This window comes from Anguilla rostrata, chromosome 13 (assembly GCF_018555375.3).
Source record: "Anguilla rostrata isolate EN2019 chromosome 13, ASM1855537v3, whole genome shotgun sequence".
Taxonomy (NCBI): Eukaryota; Metazoa; Chordata; class Actinopteri; order Anguilliformes; family Anguillidae; genus Anguilla; species Anguilla rostrata.
In genome coordinates, this window is record NC_057945.1 from 7,810,451 (window position 1) to 7,830,137 (window position 19,687).

Consider the following 19,687-nt stretch of genomic DNA (forward strand, 5'->3'; position numbering starts at 1 on the left):
GCGCATTTGCCTACAAAATATAAAAGTTGCACACTGAATAGTATGCAAGCTTGCTGATTCGGACACTGCCCAGTCATGATGCCGGTGTACTGGCTCCCCCTGATGGTGGAATTAAGTTCCCCATGGAAATTCAGACAGTAGAAACACCAGACATTATCTAATATCATGCTTTATGATTTCACATGAATGTCAGATATATTAATTCATTATTTGTATTATGGTTCCATGTTTGCTTAAGTTCACTTCAATTTTGTGCTTTAATGATGTTGCACTTGCTAGCTTTATGTTATTACGCAGGTCAGGCACCGGTGGATGCACATGCATTCTATTTTACTGTGGAGAAGAGCATCCGCTAAATTAATATAAACAAATGCAATGTCAATGTGAGATTGAACTGGCTCACTCTAGCCGAGTGAAACCCCAACGGAAGTAATTTCAGGAAGGCTGGGTTAAATTATGTCTTTATTAGGTATACCACTGTATATTAAATATTTACACAAGTGAACTCAAGAAAGGACAGTTCACGGACTCAGGAAGATTGCATTGACTCGAGTTACCCTCAACAGAACAGATGCCGCCTACTGACAATGTCGAATGGTTGTCTTTTGATGATTCATTTGCTTTACAGTGAAACAAGTACGCCGTTGCCAGTAATGCTTCCTCCCCCCCCCCCCAGCAGAGAAGAACGTGGTCTGGAGAGACACCCTGACGCTCAAAACCGCTACTCATTCAATGTGCACAAAGACCAATAAAATACTCCAGGAGCTGAAAGGCGTGGGCGAGCGTGGCTGCTCTATTTGGGCGGTCTGTAGGCGATCTTGCGGCTCTTCAGCACGGACCACCGGTGCCTCTTCATGTAGTAGACCAGTGGGGTCAGGATGGCAGCACCCAGGATCAGCTGGGTAGAGGAGACATGGGTTTAAAGGGCGATGAGTCACTGAACACACCTGTTTCTACTGCACCCGTGATCAGTCACTGAACACACGTGTTTCTACTGTGCCTGTCATAGTGATCAGTCACTGAACACACCTATTTCTACTGCACCTTTCACCGTGATCAGTCACTGAACACACCTGTCTCTACTGAACCTGTCACAGTGATCAGTCACTGAACACACCTGTTTCTACTGTGTTTGTCATAGTGATCAGTCACTGAACACACCTGTTTCTACTGCACCCGTGATCAGTCACTGAACACACACTTTTCTACCGTACCTGTCATAGTGATCAGTCACTGAACACACCTGTCTGTACTGCACCTGTGATCAGTCACTGAACACACACGTTTCTGCCGTACCCGTCATAGTGACGAGTCACTGAACACACCTGTTTCTACTGCACCCGTGATCAGTCACTGAACACACATTTTTCTACCGTACCCGTCATAGTGACGAGTCACTGAACTCGCCTGTTCCTACTGCAGCGCTCATGGAAATCTCACACTGAGCACGCTCTCACCTTCAGGCCCATGCGCTTGCGCTGGTCGTGCTCCGGCTCGGCTGCCCAGCGTAGGAAGGTGCACACATCCTTGGCCACCTGGCTCATGGTGGCCGGAGTCCCTGCGGGAAACACAGCGCCATGTGACTGCAGCCGCAGCCGAACGGCCCAATAGCACGCTTATAACCCAGGATCCCCCCTCCCGCCCCCCCCGCAGACCCCCGCCGCGCACGCTCACCATCGTCGTACTCCAGAACCTCGTTGTAGATGGGGGGGCCCATGCCGATGGCCTGGCCCGGGAAGTAAGGGTTGTAATAGAGCCCCTCCCTGACCTGAACTCCTGCGGGGGGGTCGCAGTACCCCGTCAACAAGGAGAAGACGTAGTCCTCCCCCCCGTGCCTGCAGGGAGCCCGTCAGAAACAACAGCGTGAGTAATAATAATAACAAAAAATAATAACAATAGTAATAAAAATGTTATTAACAACGCACTGTTTATACATTTCTTTCACTCTTCAGACAAAGCGCCTTCCAAATAAACAAAGAAAGCAATAAGGAGACGTATGGAGACGTGGAGGACGCGGACACTCGAGCCGAGTAGCGTATTTAGCGAGCGCAGCACCTGGCGTTGACGATGTAGCTGAGGTCCGGCGGCAGGGCCCCGTTGTTGGCCGCGCGGGCGGCCTCGCTGTTGGGGTACGGTTTGGGGAAGTAATCCGACAGCTTCCCTGGGCGGGTGAACATCTCTCCGGTGTCATCCGGACCATCCACCACTTCGATCTGAGAGGAGCACGGTACAGAGACTGAACAGCAATCTCCCGGACGTACTAACTGTAACTGAGCAGCACAGAGACTGAATAGCAAAGCTCAGCTCAGCCCAGCCCAGCCCAGTCCAGCCCAACCCAGCTCAGCCCAGCCCAGCCCAGCTCAGTCCAGCCCAACCCAGCCCAGCCCAGCCCAGCCCAGCCCAGCCCAGCCCAGCCAGCCCAGCCCAGCCCAGCCCAACCCAGCTCAGCCCAGCCCAGCTCAGTCCAGCCCAACCCAGCTCAGCCCAGCCCAGCCCAGCTCTGCTCAGCCTGGCCCACTGTAGCTTCACAATTCAAATCCTGGTCAACAAAGTAATGGAAATTGCACTCAGTAAGACCAGCATCTAATTGGAACAGTTCGGATATTATGTCGTTTTTTTCTGTTGCATAGACTGCTGTAATCTTCTGGGTTACAAAACAAAATGGCCCTAGAATTTAATTCAGCGAAGTGCCAGAATGAAACAGTGCTTCTGATATCGCCATACTAATCTGTACCAACACCCCAATTCAGACCTGACAATCTTTGTTTTTTTTTTACGCATTTGATGGCATCGCAGCTCACAGTACAAAACTGAAGACGCAAATTCTATTCAGTCCTGTGAAAATGCGCAGCTCTTTAAAAAGAGAACTCTAAACAATGCCAGTGAACCTATGGAGGACAGAATCAGTGAGCAGGCACTGATATCAAAGACAGACAAATGAGATCACGTCGCTTTGCAAACCATTTGCAAAATCTTAAATCTCCAGAACTTATGCTGAAGAATACTGAAGAATCACTGCCCTTATTTGTATACACTGCAGGATGTTGTTAACGACAAAGACAGAATCACACCACTTCTAAAATTGCAAGGACGTAAGCCGTCTGTAGTCCATCCGCAGTCCAAATATACTGTAAAGTCTAAACTACAATGGCGGTACGAGGTTTAAAATGGACACTCTATTTGATATATGAAGGACTCTCTTCCTGCCTGTTCAATTGACTCCGCCCATTCTATGTCCCCCCCACCCCATTGGTCGAGTTGAACAGAACCCAACTCCATCACGAGGAGGAGTGGCCAGAGGCCGGTCCGGCGCTTACCTCTTCGGCCAGGGTCTTGACCTCGGCCTCTGTGTGCGACACGCCCACCAGGTTGCGGAAGGCCAGGTACTCCATGCTGTGACAGGCCGAGCACACCTGCTTGTACACCTGGTACCCTCGGCGAATGCTGGCAGGCGAAGAGGAGCACAGGTATTACCGTCGGGGGTTTCTGCTGATGTCTCTGAACAGACAGCGTGAGTCCAGAAAAGGCTCCGTAGAGCTTTACTCTGGACGTTTGGCTGGTGGGGTAAGTCCGGGTCGATTCAATACGCTTTTGGGCCGCGTCGTCACAAATTTGAATGAGATTTGGCAGGTCGGTTTGGTCTCTCAAGAAACCCCTGGAACGGAAATCGCACTCGTCGCGGATCTTTAATCGGGGAGATATCGTCTAACGAAGTTTGGGCTAATTAGCGCGAATCCCGTGACTTTGACTCGCCATACCTACATCACTGTAGGTCACAGAGCAATGGCCGGTAAAAATGGGTTCAGATGACTATGAGTAGTCTACATTTTGAGCATGACACCACTAAATATACAGCGTGAACAACACATGAAATGTGTCGACTCTGATGCGTTCGGCCCACCATAACATTATCGGGGGCCCACCGCATCAGTTATCATCTTAGCATCAAGCCAATACCGATAAATTTGTCTTAAAGTATTATCGGCCAGTGCTGCTGCAATACCGATATTATTCTTCACCCTTCATTTACAGCTATTCAAAAATAAGGCCACTCTAACTATATACTCCAATCGATAAAGTTTTCAGATTTTGTCACCATTTTGCATCACTAGCAAAGTTAGGAATACGTTAGTGTTCAGGCCGACCTCCATTCCCCAAAGCGATCACATGACGGCGGTTCTAGTGTAGCTGCGTGCGTTGCGAGGAAGGAGGGGCTACCTGGCGTGGTCCAGGGATGACAGGATGCCCGCGTGGCTCCACGGGTACGAGGGCGGGTGCAGCTCCAGGTCCGAGGCTTTCACGGACTGCTGCAGTGCCAGGGCCAGACCAGCGCCCCCTGCTGCCAACACCCCCAGGGTGGACAGGGCCACCTTCTTTCCCCGAGACAGACTGGAAAACGACATGCTGGCCTGCGCAAGACAGAGACCCCACATGAGTTAGTTCCCCATGGTAACCAACAGGGTTTACTACAGCAGTAAAACAAAACCAAAAGCACTAAAGGAAAGAAAAGGATTAATTAAAAAGCCTTCATTATAATGTCAAATTGTAACAATAATGATGAATAGTAGCCATTATAATAATGGTTTTTAAATGAATCCTTTTGCTTCCTTTAGTACTTTCAGAGTGCCTGGAGGGTCATCTCAGTTGTGTTTTACTATTGCTTTGTTCCCCTAGTTCCAAGAGCACCTACCTTACTTCTCCGCTGTTTTTTTTTTTACAATAGGACCCAGGGCTTACTGTAGTATTGAAAACAACATAAAACAAGAATAAATATCTAACTTAAACCTTTAACAATATATTTAAAAAATTAAAGGAGTTCAAATGGAAAGAAAGATTTTTATCCAACATAATGTTGAAGATGGGCAACAGTCAGAATTAAACAAATGAACTCGGCATGGTGAACGTTTTACTTTACGCTGTACAGCGCTGTGAAAACGTATTTGCCCCCTTCCTGATTTCCTCTACTATTGCATATTTGTCACACTGAATGGTTTCAGATCTTAAGACAAAATGTAAAAAACCTGAGTAAATAGACAACGCATTTTTAAAATTATTATTTCATTTATATAATGAAATACATTATCAAACACCCATATCACTCATATGCAAAGTAATTTCCCCCCTTGAACTTTATAACTGGTCTCACCACCTCCAGCAGCAATAACTGCAACCAAATGCTTTCTATAACTTTGCATCACTCTTTCACATTGCTGTTCAGGAATGCTGGCCCACTCTTCCTTGCAGAACTGCTTTAATTCAGGCCAACTGGTAGGGTTTTGAGCACAAACTGCTCATTTCAGGTCCTGCCACAGCATCTCTACTGGGTTCAAGTCAGGACTTTGACTACGCCACCACAAAACTTTCATTTTGTTTCTTTTCAGCCACTTGCATTTGCATTTGTGTTTTGGATCATTGTTTGCTGCATAACCCAGCTTCAGCTCATAGACAGATGGCTGGACATTCTCCTTAAGAATTATGGTTCATGGTTCCTTCAATAGTGGCTAGTCATCCAGGTCCAGAGGCAGCAAAGCATCCCCACACCATCTCACTACCACCACCATTTTGTCTGTAGGTATGATGTTCTTGCAGTGAAATGCTGTATTTGCTTTATGCCAGACATAATGGGCCCAATGTCGTCCAAAAAGTTCCACTTTTGACTCATCTGTCCATAGAACATTATTACCAAAGGCTTGGGGACAATCCAGGTGATGTTTGATAATTTTTTCAATAAATAAATGAAATAGTCTTATACAGTATGTTTTTGTGTGTAGTGTGCAATAATAGAGGAAATACTTTTTCACGACACTGTATAATCCAGTGACCTTCCCCATATTGTACAGGAAGCACTAACTGCTTTGGTCTGTAAATCAAAACTCCAAGTTACCTTTTTCCCTCATTTAACACCTGTCCTCTATATTCCAAATCAATTTGAGTCATGCATTGTCTTGAAACGGCAATACTTTGCTATCACATACTTCAGATAATGCTCCTTGTCCTAGTAAGGTTAGTGATATAATCCGTTGCACAATGACTGAAATCATTTGACAGGTGTTCCAGCAGTAGAATTCAATTATACACCTATTTTCTCATGTCATTGATATGTCAGCTGTTATCAACTTTGGCCACTGTCAAACTTGCCGGTTTATACATTGCTATCCCACCATTCATAGCAATTGCTGAATCCTAAAAGCTACAACAGTGTATAAGATAGACAGCTAGGGTACGTCAAAATCAACAAAAAAAGGGCAGTTAACATCTGTAGTCATAGAAGTTATGGTACGTCTTAATAATTTCAATTATTAAGTGCTAGCTGACAAGGCCAGCAAACGAGTAAAATTCAATTTTATTTGAAATAATGTTAGGGGGTCTGTATAACGTTAGGTTCCAACGTTAGCTTGCAAGACTACGTTTTCATACCGTCAATCAAAACAACTAGTCTAACGTTGTCAGGGATTCTTCACAGTAAGAATAAATTTCATGCAACGTTACCAGCAAGCTAACCACATACTACCTACTAAATACACTACGTTATTCTACACGTAGTAGCAAATACAATCATGTCGTTTCCCTTAATTTTGATAAGTGGGAATATGACATATCATAACCGATAACTAGCTATCTTCTGTAACTAGTAGTAACTGGGAAAGTAGGTGTATTTTGGGGGATCCTCAAATGACCTTGTCCCGCCACTATCCTGACTCAGAACACGTATGGTACAGTCATTTTCCCTGTTGAATTCCGAAAACAGACACTTCCAAGCATTTTAGACAACCACATCACCGAGGTCTACACAATCTTACCCGGGAAGAATGGACTGCTTTCGGCGCGGCCAGGAGAGTCCTCCCGGTACCGGTCGACACCACCGCTCGCAGGGCCGCCATCTTCTTCTCTAACGGAGTGAGGGCTTCCGCCGCTCAGGTCGCGCCCTCCCCCAATGGTAAATTACACAACCTTACAAGAACGTTTTTATTTTTCGTTCTTAAATTCTGAAACGTTGTGAAATACATACATTATACAATCTGTGCAATTTTAACACGATTTCCTCCAATATATTATTTTCCTAAAATATCTCATTTTCGACATTAAATAACATATTATTTAGAGATCACTACCTAGTGGTTGGAGGACGTAATGGTAAATTATCCTACCCATGCAACCGAGTTTTTTCTCCACACTTGGCTAAGTGCACTTATTCGACATTACTTACGCACTTTGGTGACGTATTGTGATGTGAACGTAAATTTGCATATAGTGTGCAAGTATGTATTAAGTGTCCAATTGCTCAGATCTTTTTATTTAATTTAATTTATTTTAAACAATTGGGACACGTTTTGTGCCATGGTCCCTATTTCAAATAATTTATTGTAATCACTGCTATTAATTGCTAGTAATAGCAGTGGAAGGCTTGATGTGGCTTGCTAACTACAGACAAGTTAACCAAGCTTGGAAATGTTATATTCACATTAACAATACCATCATAATGCTACCGTATGAATAAAACATAAAGTTACAACATTTGCATCTTTGCAAACATCTTTCTTGCATTGATATTTCTTCAGTAGCATTTTCCTCCAGTAAAAACACAAGCCGATACATCATAACTGGCATCAACAATAAATATTGCCAACTTGGGGCATTGTGGGTCTGTGTACTTGGCCAAATGCTGCTCTGGAGCAGTTTTAGCGTAAATCTGGATAAAGTGTACATCAAGCGCACTACACTTTTGATTATTCAACAAATGGGACGCATCTAATGCACTTATGCTAAGCACATGAGTGCACACGCCAAGTAATGTTCTAACTGCACAAGTTTTTCCACTTTACACTTAACGCTGCTCCTGCATTTCCGATAATAACTGTTGAAAATGTCTTTTACACTCAAGTGTTTCAAGTGCACTGAAGAACACCTTTAAGTTAATCAATCTACATGCAGGGCACAACCAGCAAGTTGGAAAAGGGAAATATGCATTGTAAATAAAAATTTAGTTACCCATAGGTTTCTAGTTAAGGTAGACACATGTGCATAGCTAACGTTAGCATTAGGGTTTACGTTAGTGTTCTAACTTAGATTGTGCACACTGTCCATCATTAGCTTCGTGGTGTGATGTGTGTTGAATCCATTCATCCATCAATTATCTATACCTTATCCTGGGCAGGGTCGCGGGGGGTACTGGAGCATATCCCAGCATGCACTGGGTGAAAGGCAGGAATACAATCCATTGCAGTGCACACACACCATTCATACCTATGGACAATTGAGAGTATCCACCGTGCTGCACCGTGTGTTGAATATTGTGTGACTGCATTACAGTACAGGCATTTAGCAGATGCTCTTATCCAGAGTGACTTACACAACTTTTACATACCATTTACATTGCATCCATTTATACAACTGGTTATATTCAGAAGAAATGCAGGTTAAATGACTATATAGTGTACCACAATGTTTTTGTTAATGTTCACCAGCGTCAAACAAAAAAGCTGACAGGTAGTTCCCGCTGTCGCTACAAGTCTATACAGTTTTATTCAAGGTAAGATTAGACTCAGGGTTAGGGGTTGATGAGGTGTATTTGGAGACTCAAGTCTTGACGTAGTTTGTGGTTCTCTCAACAGTTCTAGCTCTGTTCGCAGCTGGCAAGCAATGCTGTGACATATAAACAATTCACCTCCTAATCGCTCCGCCTACACACTAACACTCATTTTGCGTGTTCACGAGAGTCATCATCTTGTACAAGGGTTGTCCCAGAACTGAGTGAATCAAATTTTAGCAAGGGGTAGTGGCTGTTCCACCCTCTAACACTCCCTCAATAATGAAGAAATTACGAGTGCTGTCTTAAAACCCGAATGCTCACCCAGCAGGCATCGCTTGCTTAATGTCATTACTAGAGTCATTAAAGCATGGCAGAGCTAACCAGGTTTTGAATGACTGCCACGTAATATATTTCCAATTAGAAAATTGTAATTTACCATGACAATTACCATGGCCATCACAACATTGTCTTGTTTGCAAACACGTGTTGTCTCAAATGATGAAAATTCTGTCAATTAAAGTGTTCTGATTAGACTAACCTAAATTGCGATGATCATTATTTGTAACGCAAATGTGGCAGTTCAAAATAGCCCACTGCACCCAACTGTTAAGCTGTATTGTTTTAAGTGGCGATGATTTATTACTGATAACAATTCATTCTTAGTAAATTCCGACCAGGGTCACCAGAGCAGAGCAAAAGTGCATCCCACACCTGCTGCTTTTTATGTTCCCTACTGATCCAGTGTCTGCCCTCGCTTGATAGTGCCACTCACAATTAAGCGCAACTCAAAACAGAGGAGGAGGAGTGATCAGGGACGGATATTAGGACCAGGGGACTGTGTTAAAGAGGGAGTGCTCTTGAACAGTTGCTAACAGTGGAAGACTTAAGGGATCATTTTTATGTTTGCACATTGTTGTGCGTGTCTGTTTATTCTTCAGCAGTTAAATAAAGTTATTTTGCCCTGACGTAAGTTAAAGATCTATTTTGTTTAAGAGCTGATTCAGCGACAGCAAGAAGAATATGTACATGGTTGGAACAATGTAGAATGTGCTATGTATATACACTACAAGGCCAAAAGTATGAGGGCACCCCTTCTAATTAGTGGGTTCGCCAACTTCAGCCACACCCATTGCTAACAGGTACATAAAATCAAGCATACAGCCATGAAATATCCATAGACAAACATTTGTAGTAGAATCGGTCGTACTGAAGAGCTCAGTGACTTTCAACATGGCACTGTCATGCCACCTTCCCAACAAGTGAGTTTGTCAAATTTCTGCCCTGCTAGAGCTGCCCCGGTCAACTGTAAGTGCTGTTATTGCAACAACAGCTCAGTCGCGAAGCAGCAGGCCGCACAAGTTCACAGAGCAATAATAATAATAATCTCTAAAGCTAACTAGACGGAAGGGAATAACTAATAGAACAAGGTGTTTAAATATAAGACCAAAATGATATCACAATTTAAAACAAATGTGCTAAATCAGTTGCATGAGTAAAAAAAAAAAAAAAAAAAAAAACATCTAGTCATTACAATTATTGCATGGATTTAGGAAAGCCTGACCTTTTTGTTCTACACCCTTTTTAATCCCGCTGATTTCAGCTGTCTATCAGTACCATGTTATGACTTAAAATGCCCCTACTCGTGTTGATCTAATCCCTTAAAATCTAATGTGTTAGTACCACGATGCTTTAATGCAGCCCTAAATGCCAAATAACAGATATGCATTTTTATTTTTATTTTTTATTTGCCGGAAGCTCTTGTCCACGGCTGCTTAGAATTGGGCGCATAGTGGGAATGGGAATGTTTTTTGATTTCGAGTTGTAAAAAAAGAGATGTGACATCCTTTCTCCTCGCCAGACAAATTGCTCTTTGTAAAAATCAGAAGGAACACAACTGTAATTTGCTACAAGTGAGCCGTCTAGCCCACTGCCCCTCTTTGTAATTAACTTGTTTTTAACGACTGGTTAAAGTCTCTTCTGACTACCTATGCCCATATTGACCATATATGTAAGTCATGACTGTATTTAACAGCTGGCTAGTCACAGTAGTGCTGCTTTGTCTGTGTTAGTCACAATATAACTAAAAAGAGAATGTAAATTTGACAACCTTATTAGCCCAGTGCAGAAAACAATTAAGAGCCATAATACAAATTTAAGATAAATTCTGTTGGCCGCTCCTAAAAAGAAACAGTCGCACCTAAAAATGTTATAATTTTTTTCTTCCAAAAGGTCAGAGAAGTATTGAATCGGATATGCTAAGTTTTCCTCTCCAACATGTAGCCTGTGAGCTAAGATCTGGTTAAAATAATGCATCGTAGAAGCCAACGGTCACATTCTCTACTCCTGCATGCTAGCTGGCCTCGATGTGTGTCTACAATCTTTGGGAAATAAGAATACAGTTAGTTCTACAATGTGATGCAAAGGCAGCAGATTGGCTTGTTTAGTAAAATATCGCATTTATTGTTTGTGCTCCTCACAGCATCAGTCAGCCAGCGGAGATCCCGCCATGGAGAACAAATGCTTGATTTCCTGTACGGAAGGCCGATGTTTTACGATCCTGATAAATGGTGCTATTACTTGAAGTTCCTCCAGGATTTCGCCGATTTTTTTTGTGTTTGTTGCGATCAAAAATGCTTGATTTTGCAGCGGCTTTTCTCAAATATTGCAATGCAATTTGCGAGGTTTTATGTGATTTTTTGCGGTTAAATTGCGGGAATGGGCAAAAATAGCAAGTCGAGGAAAAAATCGCGATTTTTGGTAGCCTAATTGTCACGATAAGACCATATTTCCCATAAACGCCGTCACTTCCTGTTTTGCCGTTTGTTTTAATGATGAGAGGAGAGGTTGAAGAGCCTTGCTAACTGTAAACGAGGAGTTATTTTAATACAATTTTAATACTTTTGGAGTAAACCAAGTTGTATGCAGTGATGAATGGTCTTTCCCAGAGGAGCAACAAGTAACGTTACACAGGTCGAGCTTCGCCATGCTTGCTAATTATGCTAGATAGCAGTGTTGATAACAGAGATTGTCACAAGGAGCCGTCTGCCAACAAAGATATTGTTTCTTCAGAGAACAAATTTATTCACAAAATGGATCACCATTCAACGTTATTGAAGACTCCTGTGACAGATAAGTACTTATGATTACTTTCCCTATCCATTTTGTCATGCATTTCTTTATGACCGCAGAACCTACAGACGCATTTTGCTACTTATTTTTTATACGCGTTAACGCATATATATGGCTCTTTATACGGCTCTGGATTTGGACATTTAATGCGGAGAAATCGCGGGAATTTTGCAAAATTGCAAGCACCAGCAAATATTGCGAGTTTGGTTGAATTTGCATTAATTATTGCGATCGCAAGTTCGCGATTTCCTTTCTGGAGGGGATGCTCTTTAGATAAAAAGCACTTTAAAAGTGTTCTCATCACAGGTGAGGAAAGAGGGAAACCACAGGTACACTCTCTGAGTGAGATCAGACTTTCATTCCAGACCGGAATGAATGCATTGTTGTCAACTGTCACATTGCCTTGTTACCAGTGGCAACTGTTTGTGTGTGCGCATGCGCGTGTGATACTGGTCATGATTATTATGCCCTGATTGTACACCACTCTTATATATACTCAGTACACTTTGTGCTGAGCCAAACCTGAGGGATTGCATAAGCTACTCGAGCTCTGCAACAAAGTTCAACCGAAAGACTGCAGAGCCTCTGCCCTCAAAAATCACATGAACTGTTGGAAAATGTTCTTGCATTCTATTGACATTCTTTACACTTTGCACAATTCCAGTGTCTGGGGTAGTCCTGTGTGTCGCGAGCTACGTGTGCATATGTGTACCACCTCTCTGTCTGTGTGCTACCTGTGTATCTGTGAGATACCTGTGTGTATGTGAGCTAACTGTGTGTCTGGGAGCTAACTGTGTGTATGTGAGCTGCCTGTGTGTCTATGTTTCTCATCCAGGAGCTTACACAGCTACTTGTACAAACTCTTGTAATCTCTCACCTGGACTCCTGTAAGGCCTCCATAATCTCTCACTTGGACTCCTGTAAAGTCTCCATAATCTCTCACCTGGACTCCTGTAAGATCTTGCTTGCTGGCCTACCAGCCTGAGCCAGCAGGCCCCTGTCTCTGTTCTAGGATGCTGCAGCCCACCTGATCTCCAACCTGCCCAAATTCACACATGCCAACAGACATTTGAACACCCTTCACTGGCATTTGGTGGCTGCCTGCATTCAATTCAAATCACCAAGCTGTGAATGGTGCTGCCTCTTCCTATCTGCACACAATGGTTCCCACCATATCATCCAAACAGACCTTTCTGTGCAGCATCCATTTCCCATCTCTTCCAGCTCCCAGCAGCCTCTGCCCCCAGTCCCCCTCCTCTTCCCCCTCCTCTCCCCTGCCTCGATGGTGGAACGACCTTCTCTGGTCAGTCAGGAAATCAGATTCAAGGGCTGTTTTCTGCAAACATCTAAAAAAAAAAAAAAACCCAAGTTGTAAATCGTTGTTTTGCCTGCAGGTGGCAGCATAAACCAGGAAGTATAAAGTAGCGCCAGGGCTTGGAGGAGGCATGTTGTGTGCATGAAGGCTGTTTCCTGTATGAGGACAGGGGACTAGTGTATCACTGCAGAACTTTCATGTCTTCCTACATACTTTTATATGTAGGCAAATGAAAACAGTTTAACATTAAACCTAGAATTGCGATACATATTTAAATATTTATTATTCCAAGTTACAGCTGGGTATCACATATCCCATTTTGCTACTGTATACTATACTTTTATTTTTATTTTATTTTACCTTTATTTCACCTGGAAGATGAAAGATAAGGACTTCCCATAGCTGAGTATATTAACAGTACTTTGATATGCTATAATTTGTTATTCAGTACCTTTATGTTGTTAGATATGAATGTGAAATTGTTTCAGTTAATGCCTGCTATGCAAATTCTATATTATAAATTATTGGGTTTGTAATACAGTTTTAAAATAAGTACCCAAAAGCTCAAAGTAAGACCTGTAGAATATTTTCTCCCATACGGCTGATGTTCTTTCATTGGGCTGAAGAAAACTTCTGCCTGTGGATGAGGAATCCTGCCTAATAAGGATATGAAACGTATCAAATGAAGCGAGAGAACATATAAATCTCATCTATAAAAATGTGTTTTTATGCTGCGAGAGCAGTGGTGTCGAGCAGGGGGTTGTGTGCGATTGATTTGGCATGTATTTGAAACACAGTGTTTTTGCAGCAGGAGTTTAAATATTAATAGCTGTGGCATTTCCTTAATTCCGATGGGAGCGTGCACCGCTCTGTCTTCGTGGCTGCCTGGCTGACGGACGGGGACCGTGATCGGTATCCCGTGGAAACCAGAGCGGACAGAAAACCCCCCCCCCCCGCGGGCCAGCTGTTTGGGGTCTGCCGGCCACACAGGGAGTAACAGGACCTCCGGCTAGGATCAGCCAACAGCTGCTGATCTTCTGAGACAGGATCGGCACTCGGGCTGATCTCAAGGGTCTGATGTGTGACTTTAACCAAACATTTACTTTAAAACACCCATAAAATTGGATTAATAAACACATGTCCAGTAATAGCTAATCAATATGGGCTTTGTGCTTTTAGTTGTCAAAGAGCTACAAGGATTAAATATTAAAATGTACCGATAAACTATGTATAAAAACTTGTTAATTAGCTTTATAAATAACCTGCATTTGCATCTAGTTACATAGTATTAATTATAGTAAAACCAAGATGGCAATTAGCAATGAGTAACTTCTGATAAAATACACTTCAGGACACTATCAGTCATTAAGTATACTGTAAATGACACTGTTTACAGTTTTACTTTCATTTTTGGGCATTTAGTTGATGCCTATCCAGAGTCAATTACAAGCAAGTGTCTGTAATAAGGCTAAAATACTAGCACTTCACCTGTAAAATTAAGCTACAGACAAATGTGAATCAATTGTAGATACAAGCACAAACATAGCTTATTACAATTATTCTAAAGACCAGCTTGGCACACATCATCGACAGCTAGACAAATCTATACTATTATCCGAAGAGAGTGTTCGCCTGCCATTAGCTACTTTTATGTTCACAGCATTGAGGCATTTGGCTGGATCCATGCTGATATCATACGGTGCAATCCTAACTTTTGCTTTATGGTCTTGGTCTCCTTAATTGCTGCTTGCAGCTATATGTTGCTGTTGTTCACATTCAGGATGTTCACCTCCAGGTCTGACAGTGCTGGGTACTCTACAGTCTGTAGGTGAATGATGAGCCAAGATGGGCTGAATTATGTATTCTTAAGTTCTAGAGGGCACACTTTACATTACATTACATTACAGGCATTTGGCAGACGCTCTTATCCAGAGCGACGTACAACAAAGTGTATAACCATAACCAGGAACAAGTATGACGAAACCCCTAGAGAGAAGTACCGGTCCAAGTACAGGGAACAACCGCATAGTTCAACTTGGCCGGTTCTCCTCATTATGTGTTCTTATGTTCTAGATGGGCTGAATGGCCATCATGCATTCTTCTTATTATTCTTTTTCTTTCTTGTTCTTGTATAAATATAGATAGGAATAAGCCTGTTTAAACTCAATAAGGTGTAAGCTCACAAATATGTGAATTAACACTACTGGTGACTGAGAGCAATGAAGTTCTAGAACACTGACTAAGAATTTTGAAAAAAAACATTTGTTTAAAACCCACTCTTCAAAGGGTTGAAGATACATGCACGGCTTCCGATTATGGGTGGACGCCTTCCCCTGTCTGCGACTGGCCCACAGGAGCTGGTCTTTGTCAGAGCAATCCGCAGGGAGACCCCAGAGCTGAGCGGTTGCCCTGGGCGACCCCGGTAGTAAAGTCTCTGGCGCGACTAAGCAGCTCAGCTCAATACCAATTCAGCAGCCCAGGCTCCGCTGACTCTAAGGCTACTCTGAAGGTGAAGTTCACAGATCACAGTCAAGGCTTGGCCAGGACTGAGGAGGATCTGGCCATGGGTAGGGCCGACCCAATGAGACGGGACGTTAATCTCTCCGCGGCACGCTGCCTCTTCGTAAAGGGCCTTCTGCCCAAATGTCCCACGAGTGTCGCCAAGCAACCGGATGGAAATGCGCTCCAGTAAGACCCTTTAAGGCTTTAGTACACCTCGCTGGCCTTGTGGCTAATGTGCGTACTGCGGACCCAGAAGGGTGGGAGATAAACCCTGAGCAGGCCCAGAGCACAGAGGCAGTGCGCTGGCGCTGTGCGTTAAGAGCGATGGATTGTGGGTGATGGCCTGTCGACAGGCCCGCGCCGGCGCGTCGGAGCGCTCGGCGGCTCCGGGGCGGGGATAATCTCGCGGCGCTGCGGGCCGCGGCGGCCTCCCGGGCTCCGACGTCGATTCCGCTCAGAAATGGCGGGAAATGGCGCCGCACCCTGACGGGATATCCCACAAGCTCTCCGGTCCCGCGTCCCGCGGAATAAATCCCTTGCATTTTGAAATATGGCGGGTGGTCTTTATTTTTTTTTTTAAATGTGAAAAATTCTACAGGTCCTGGAGCACCTGTTCAGATAGGCGTCATCGTGAACGCCAGTACGTACCAAGATATTTGAATAACAAAACAATGTGCCCCCCCCCCCCAATGAGCTTACAAGATTATTTCCATTTTCATTTAAAAATTAAACTTTTGAATGCAATTCACTTATGATTATCTGCTTATATAAGTGCAGATATCATACAATGAAATATTAAGTGTTTATAGACAAGTTTATACAGTTTAAAGCATTTTTAATCATGAAAAAACTGGTTTAAGCAGGTGTGTCCAAACCTTTGACTGGTACTGTATATCAGTCATTCCAAATAATCTTTGTCCAATTGACACTCTTTCAAATTGTATTGCAGACATAAATATATGGATGACTCAGAACTTTCTAAATTTGAACAGATAAAACTGAAACAGCAGTCATGGTTATTGCTGATAAGATCAAGAGAGAACAAAAATTGTATCTCTCCTTAAAACTAGAGCTTTAAATATCATTTCTCAGGAGAAAAAATTGGGTGTCTTATTTGACAGCAACCTGGATTTTGACGCACATATCAGAAATGTCACCAAAACTGCTTTTTACCATCTAAGAAATATTGAAAAAGTTTAACCTTTCCTTTCCGAAGAAGATTTAAAAAAAAAACTGATGCGTGCATTTGTAACAAGCCACCTGGATTATTGCAATGCTTTATTCACTGGCCTTCCATGCAAAGCAATTAATAAACTGTGACTAGTTCAACATGCAGCAGCCAGGGTACTAACTAGAGTCAAGAAATGTGCACATATCACTCCTATTTTAAAATCATTACACTGACTGCCGATTGATTTTAGGAAGTTCTCTAACTGGTTTTTAAAGCTACCCATGGATTTGCCTAAAACTAAAACGTATGGGCAGGCAGCTTTGAGCTCATAATGCTCCCAGACTGTGGAACAAGCTTCCTTTGGATCTGAGGACATCTGAATCTGTGGAGAAATCTGAAGACCTACCTTTATCAATGTGCTTTTCCTTAGGAACTATTTTTAAAAAACTTATTTTAGCAGTTTAATTATTTAATCTTATTAATTTTAATTTTAAAAAATCCTGCCATCTTATTGTTATTTGTGTTTTTAAGTAATATATTTCATTTACTTCACAGTTATTATATATATATATATTCTACTGTTTTATTCTTGTCCTCCTACTTGTTTGTTTTTACTTCTGTTACTTTTTTGTAAAGCACATTGAATGGCGCTGAAGTGTTTGAAATGTGCTTTACAAATAATGATAATTATACTATTATTATATTCAAAACAATTTCAGAATAGCTTCTCATTTTCGAGAAATACCACATTCATCGTGGTTTTTGAAGGCTGCAAATATCACCCCAGTGCATTCCTATTGGAGCCCTGTCTGTGGATGTCGCTGAGGGGTAGCACACTCAATTCTGAAGTGAAATAATGGTCTCTACTATTCACTATCATCCCAGACTATCTGAAAATAAGGCATAGGTTCATAAATACAGAACCCTATCCTGTACCCTGAGAAAATATACATTTTCCATTGCATGACATAAGCAGTTGTTTGCACCATATTTGAATAGCTGCTCTGAAAATATGCGTAACTTTGACTAAGCAAAGAATGATTAAGGAGGTGCATAAATCTCCCAAGTCTGGATAGGGCTTAACATGTGAATTGTAAGCAAAGCTTTCTCGTTATATTATACGGACTCGTCAAATTTAAAGAGCTGTTTGTGTTTATATTCTTGGTATTATGAGCCTGTACATTTCCCTTGTTTTGTAGCTTTGTAAAAGGAATAAGAAATCCTCATTAACCAAAACCTGAAGCGACATAATGAGTGTATTGCTAAATAAAGAAAGTGCCATTTATTAGTGAAATGCTTATTTTACCCTGTTCCTTTTGGCATACCCCTGCTGTCTAAGCCATATAGGATGCTTTAAGATCATTACTTTCACACATAAGAAGCACAAAGCATTAACACAAATTCCAACAATCAGATTTCGACCACTATTCCGTCCACAAATTCCGACCTACGCATGAATCGGTTTCAAATGAAATAATGAAATCAACCTACAATTCATTTTTAGCATCAGCACAGCAGGGAGGTTCTCGGCTTACCTTAGTAATATGCTACCACAGAGTTTTCGTAAGGTAGTTCTGAAAACATACTGGAGAGGAACAGGAGCTGTCACTCAACCCCCCCGAAATATGTCTTTCATGGTAAAAAAGAAGAAATGGCAAATCTGTGTCATTATACACAGTAAGGCACTCCAGGAGATGTACTTATGTCAGACAAAAAATGGAAAATAATTGATCCTGTAGTGTTGCTCTCGCTGTTGAGGCCGCGATGATTAACACTAGTGGTTTCCATAGTAACGCCCGCGCATTTGAGGGGCAAAGGGAGTAGTGGAATGGCTGTTGCCAAGGCCAAGATTCAATTTGGTTGGGGTACTCCTGGGGAATAGGCTAAAGCCAAGAAAATGTAGCAACGTGCATCTTCTATGAACTCCACTCTACCTGCAATTGCACAACATGTAAAGGACAGACTTTAACACATAATGGGATGGCTTCCCAGGCTGGGATTAAGCCTGGTCCCAGATTGAAATGCCTTTTTAGACCGGATTAACAGTAATTTACTTTCTAGGTCATGGATGTAAATTGTCCTTTAGCTTAATCTAGACATGACTGATCTGATTTCCAGAACAACGATTAGTTCTAATCTAAGTCTAAATGAGAGTTTAAAATAAACCTCCAAGAAGGCAGGTTTAATTTCAAATCAATGGTGCATGTCAGGGGAGACACGTGGATTATCTGGACTACTTCAGTGAAGACCAATGAGCACCACCAGTCAGACAGGCACTTATGCAGGACATCAGTTCTCAAGATTGTAAATTGCATACAGTAGATGAGATAGTGATCATCTCATTGTTGGAGCCCAGTCTTACATCTTTTTCCCAATGAGGAAAGCCTATAACATCTTGTCTCCAAGTGCTGATCACTTTAAGATTTTTGGCACGTGGCACCTCTCACCATGAATTTACTTAAATGCTACAACAGCTTAGCAACGGTGGTACAACCGAGGTCTGATCTGCCCCAGGGTCTAGTAGAGCACATGCTGGATGTGCGGAAGAGTCGTTTCCAGCACCTTCAGAAGACACAGTGTTTTGAACCAAGATGATGTTTCATTGTCAGCATTGCAAGAGCTGGTCTTCACAACTACCTGAAACAGCATGGCTGCACAAATCACCCAAAAGTATCGGAGGACCGTCCAGATGCTCCCACAAAGGAAACAGACGATGACAAAAAAGAACATGCATACACAAATACTTTTGCATTGCACTAATTTTCTGACTACTAGATGCATTTTGATTCTTTTGGTCTAAAAAAACAAGAATACAGACTTGATTTTTGTAAGACAGCATTTATTTAATAGATTGAGCTCTTTTGCACTGAAGCTGGTAATGACACAATGACATTCAAAGCATTTTTAGACATCCTTTGTTGCATCTCTCTGTTCTTAATCTTTGTGTCCAATTCAGCCTGCAGTATGTCCATTTTCATTTCATTTCCTTCTCAAGATTTTTCTACTCACGCTCATCAAATTTAATGACCAGCCTTTCATG

At 42.4% G+C, this 19,687-nt stretch overlaps 1 protein-coding gene across 1 annotated transcript; it reads right to left on the bottom strand.

Moving 5' to 3' along the window:
* Positions 1 to 449: 449 nt before the first annotated feature.
* On the bottom strand, positions 450 to 6,959 carry LOC135237818 (cytochrome c1, heme protein, mitochondrial). Its single transcript, XM_064305307.1, has 7 exons — positions 6,801 to 6,959; positions 4,219 to 4,409; positions 3,318 to 3,444; positions 2,056 to 2,213; positions 1,675 to 1,835; positions 1,458 to 1,558; positions 450 to 898 (listed from the first exon to the last, which is right to left on the bottom strand). The coding sequence occupies exons 1-7, from the start codon at positions 6,879 to 6,881 to the stop codon at positions 794 to 796; spliced, it is 924 nt and encodes a 307-aa protein (XP_064161377.1). The 5' UTR covers positions 6,882 to 6,959; the 3' UTR covers positions 450 to 793.
* Between the last annotated feature and the right edge of the window lie 12,728 nt (positions 6,960 to 19,687).

What these genes read in the sequence shown, in the direction of transcription:
- LOC135237818 (XM_064305307.1), bottom strand. Translation starts at nt 6,881, where the DNA reads ATGGCGGCCCTGCGAGCGGTGGTGTCGACCGGTACCGGGAGGACTCTC. An exon ending in TCATCCCTGGACCACGCCAG is followed by an intron (nt 3,445 to 4,218) that starts GTAGCCCCTCCT and finishes TTCGCCTGCCAG; the next exon opens with CATTCGCCGAGGGTACCAGG. An exon ending in GCAAGCGCATGGGCCTGAAG is followed by an intron (nt 899 to 1,457) that starts GTGAGAGCGTGC and finishes TCCTCTACCCAG; the next exon opens with CTGATCCTGGGTGCTGCCAT.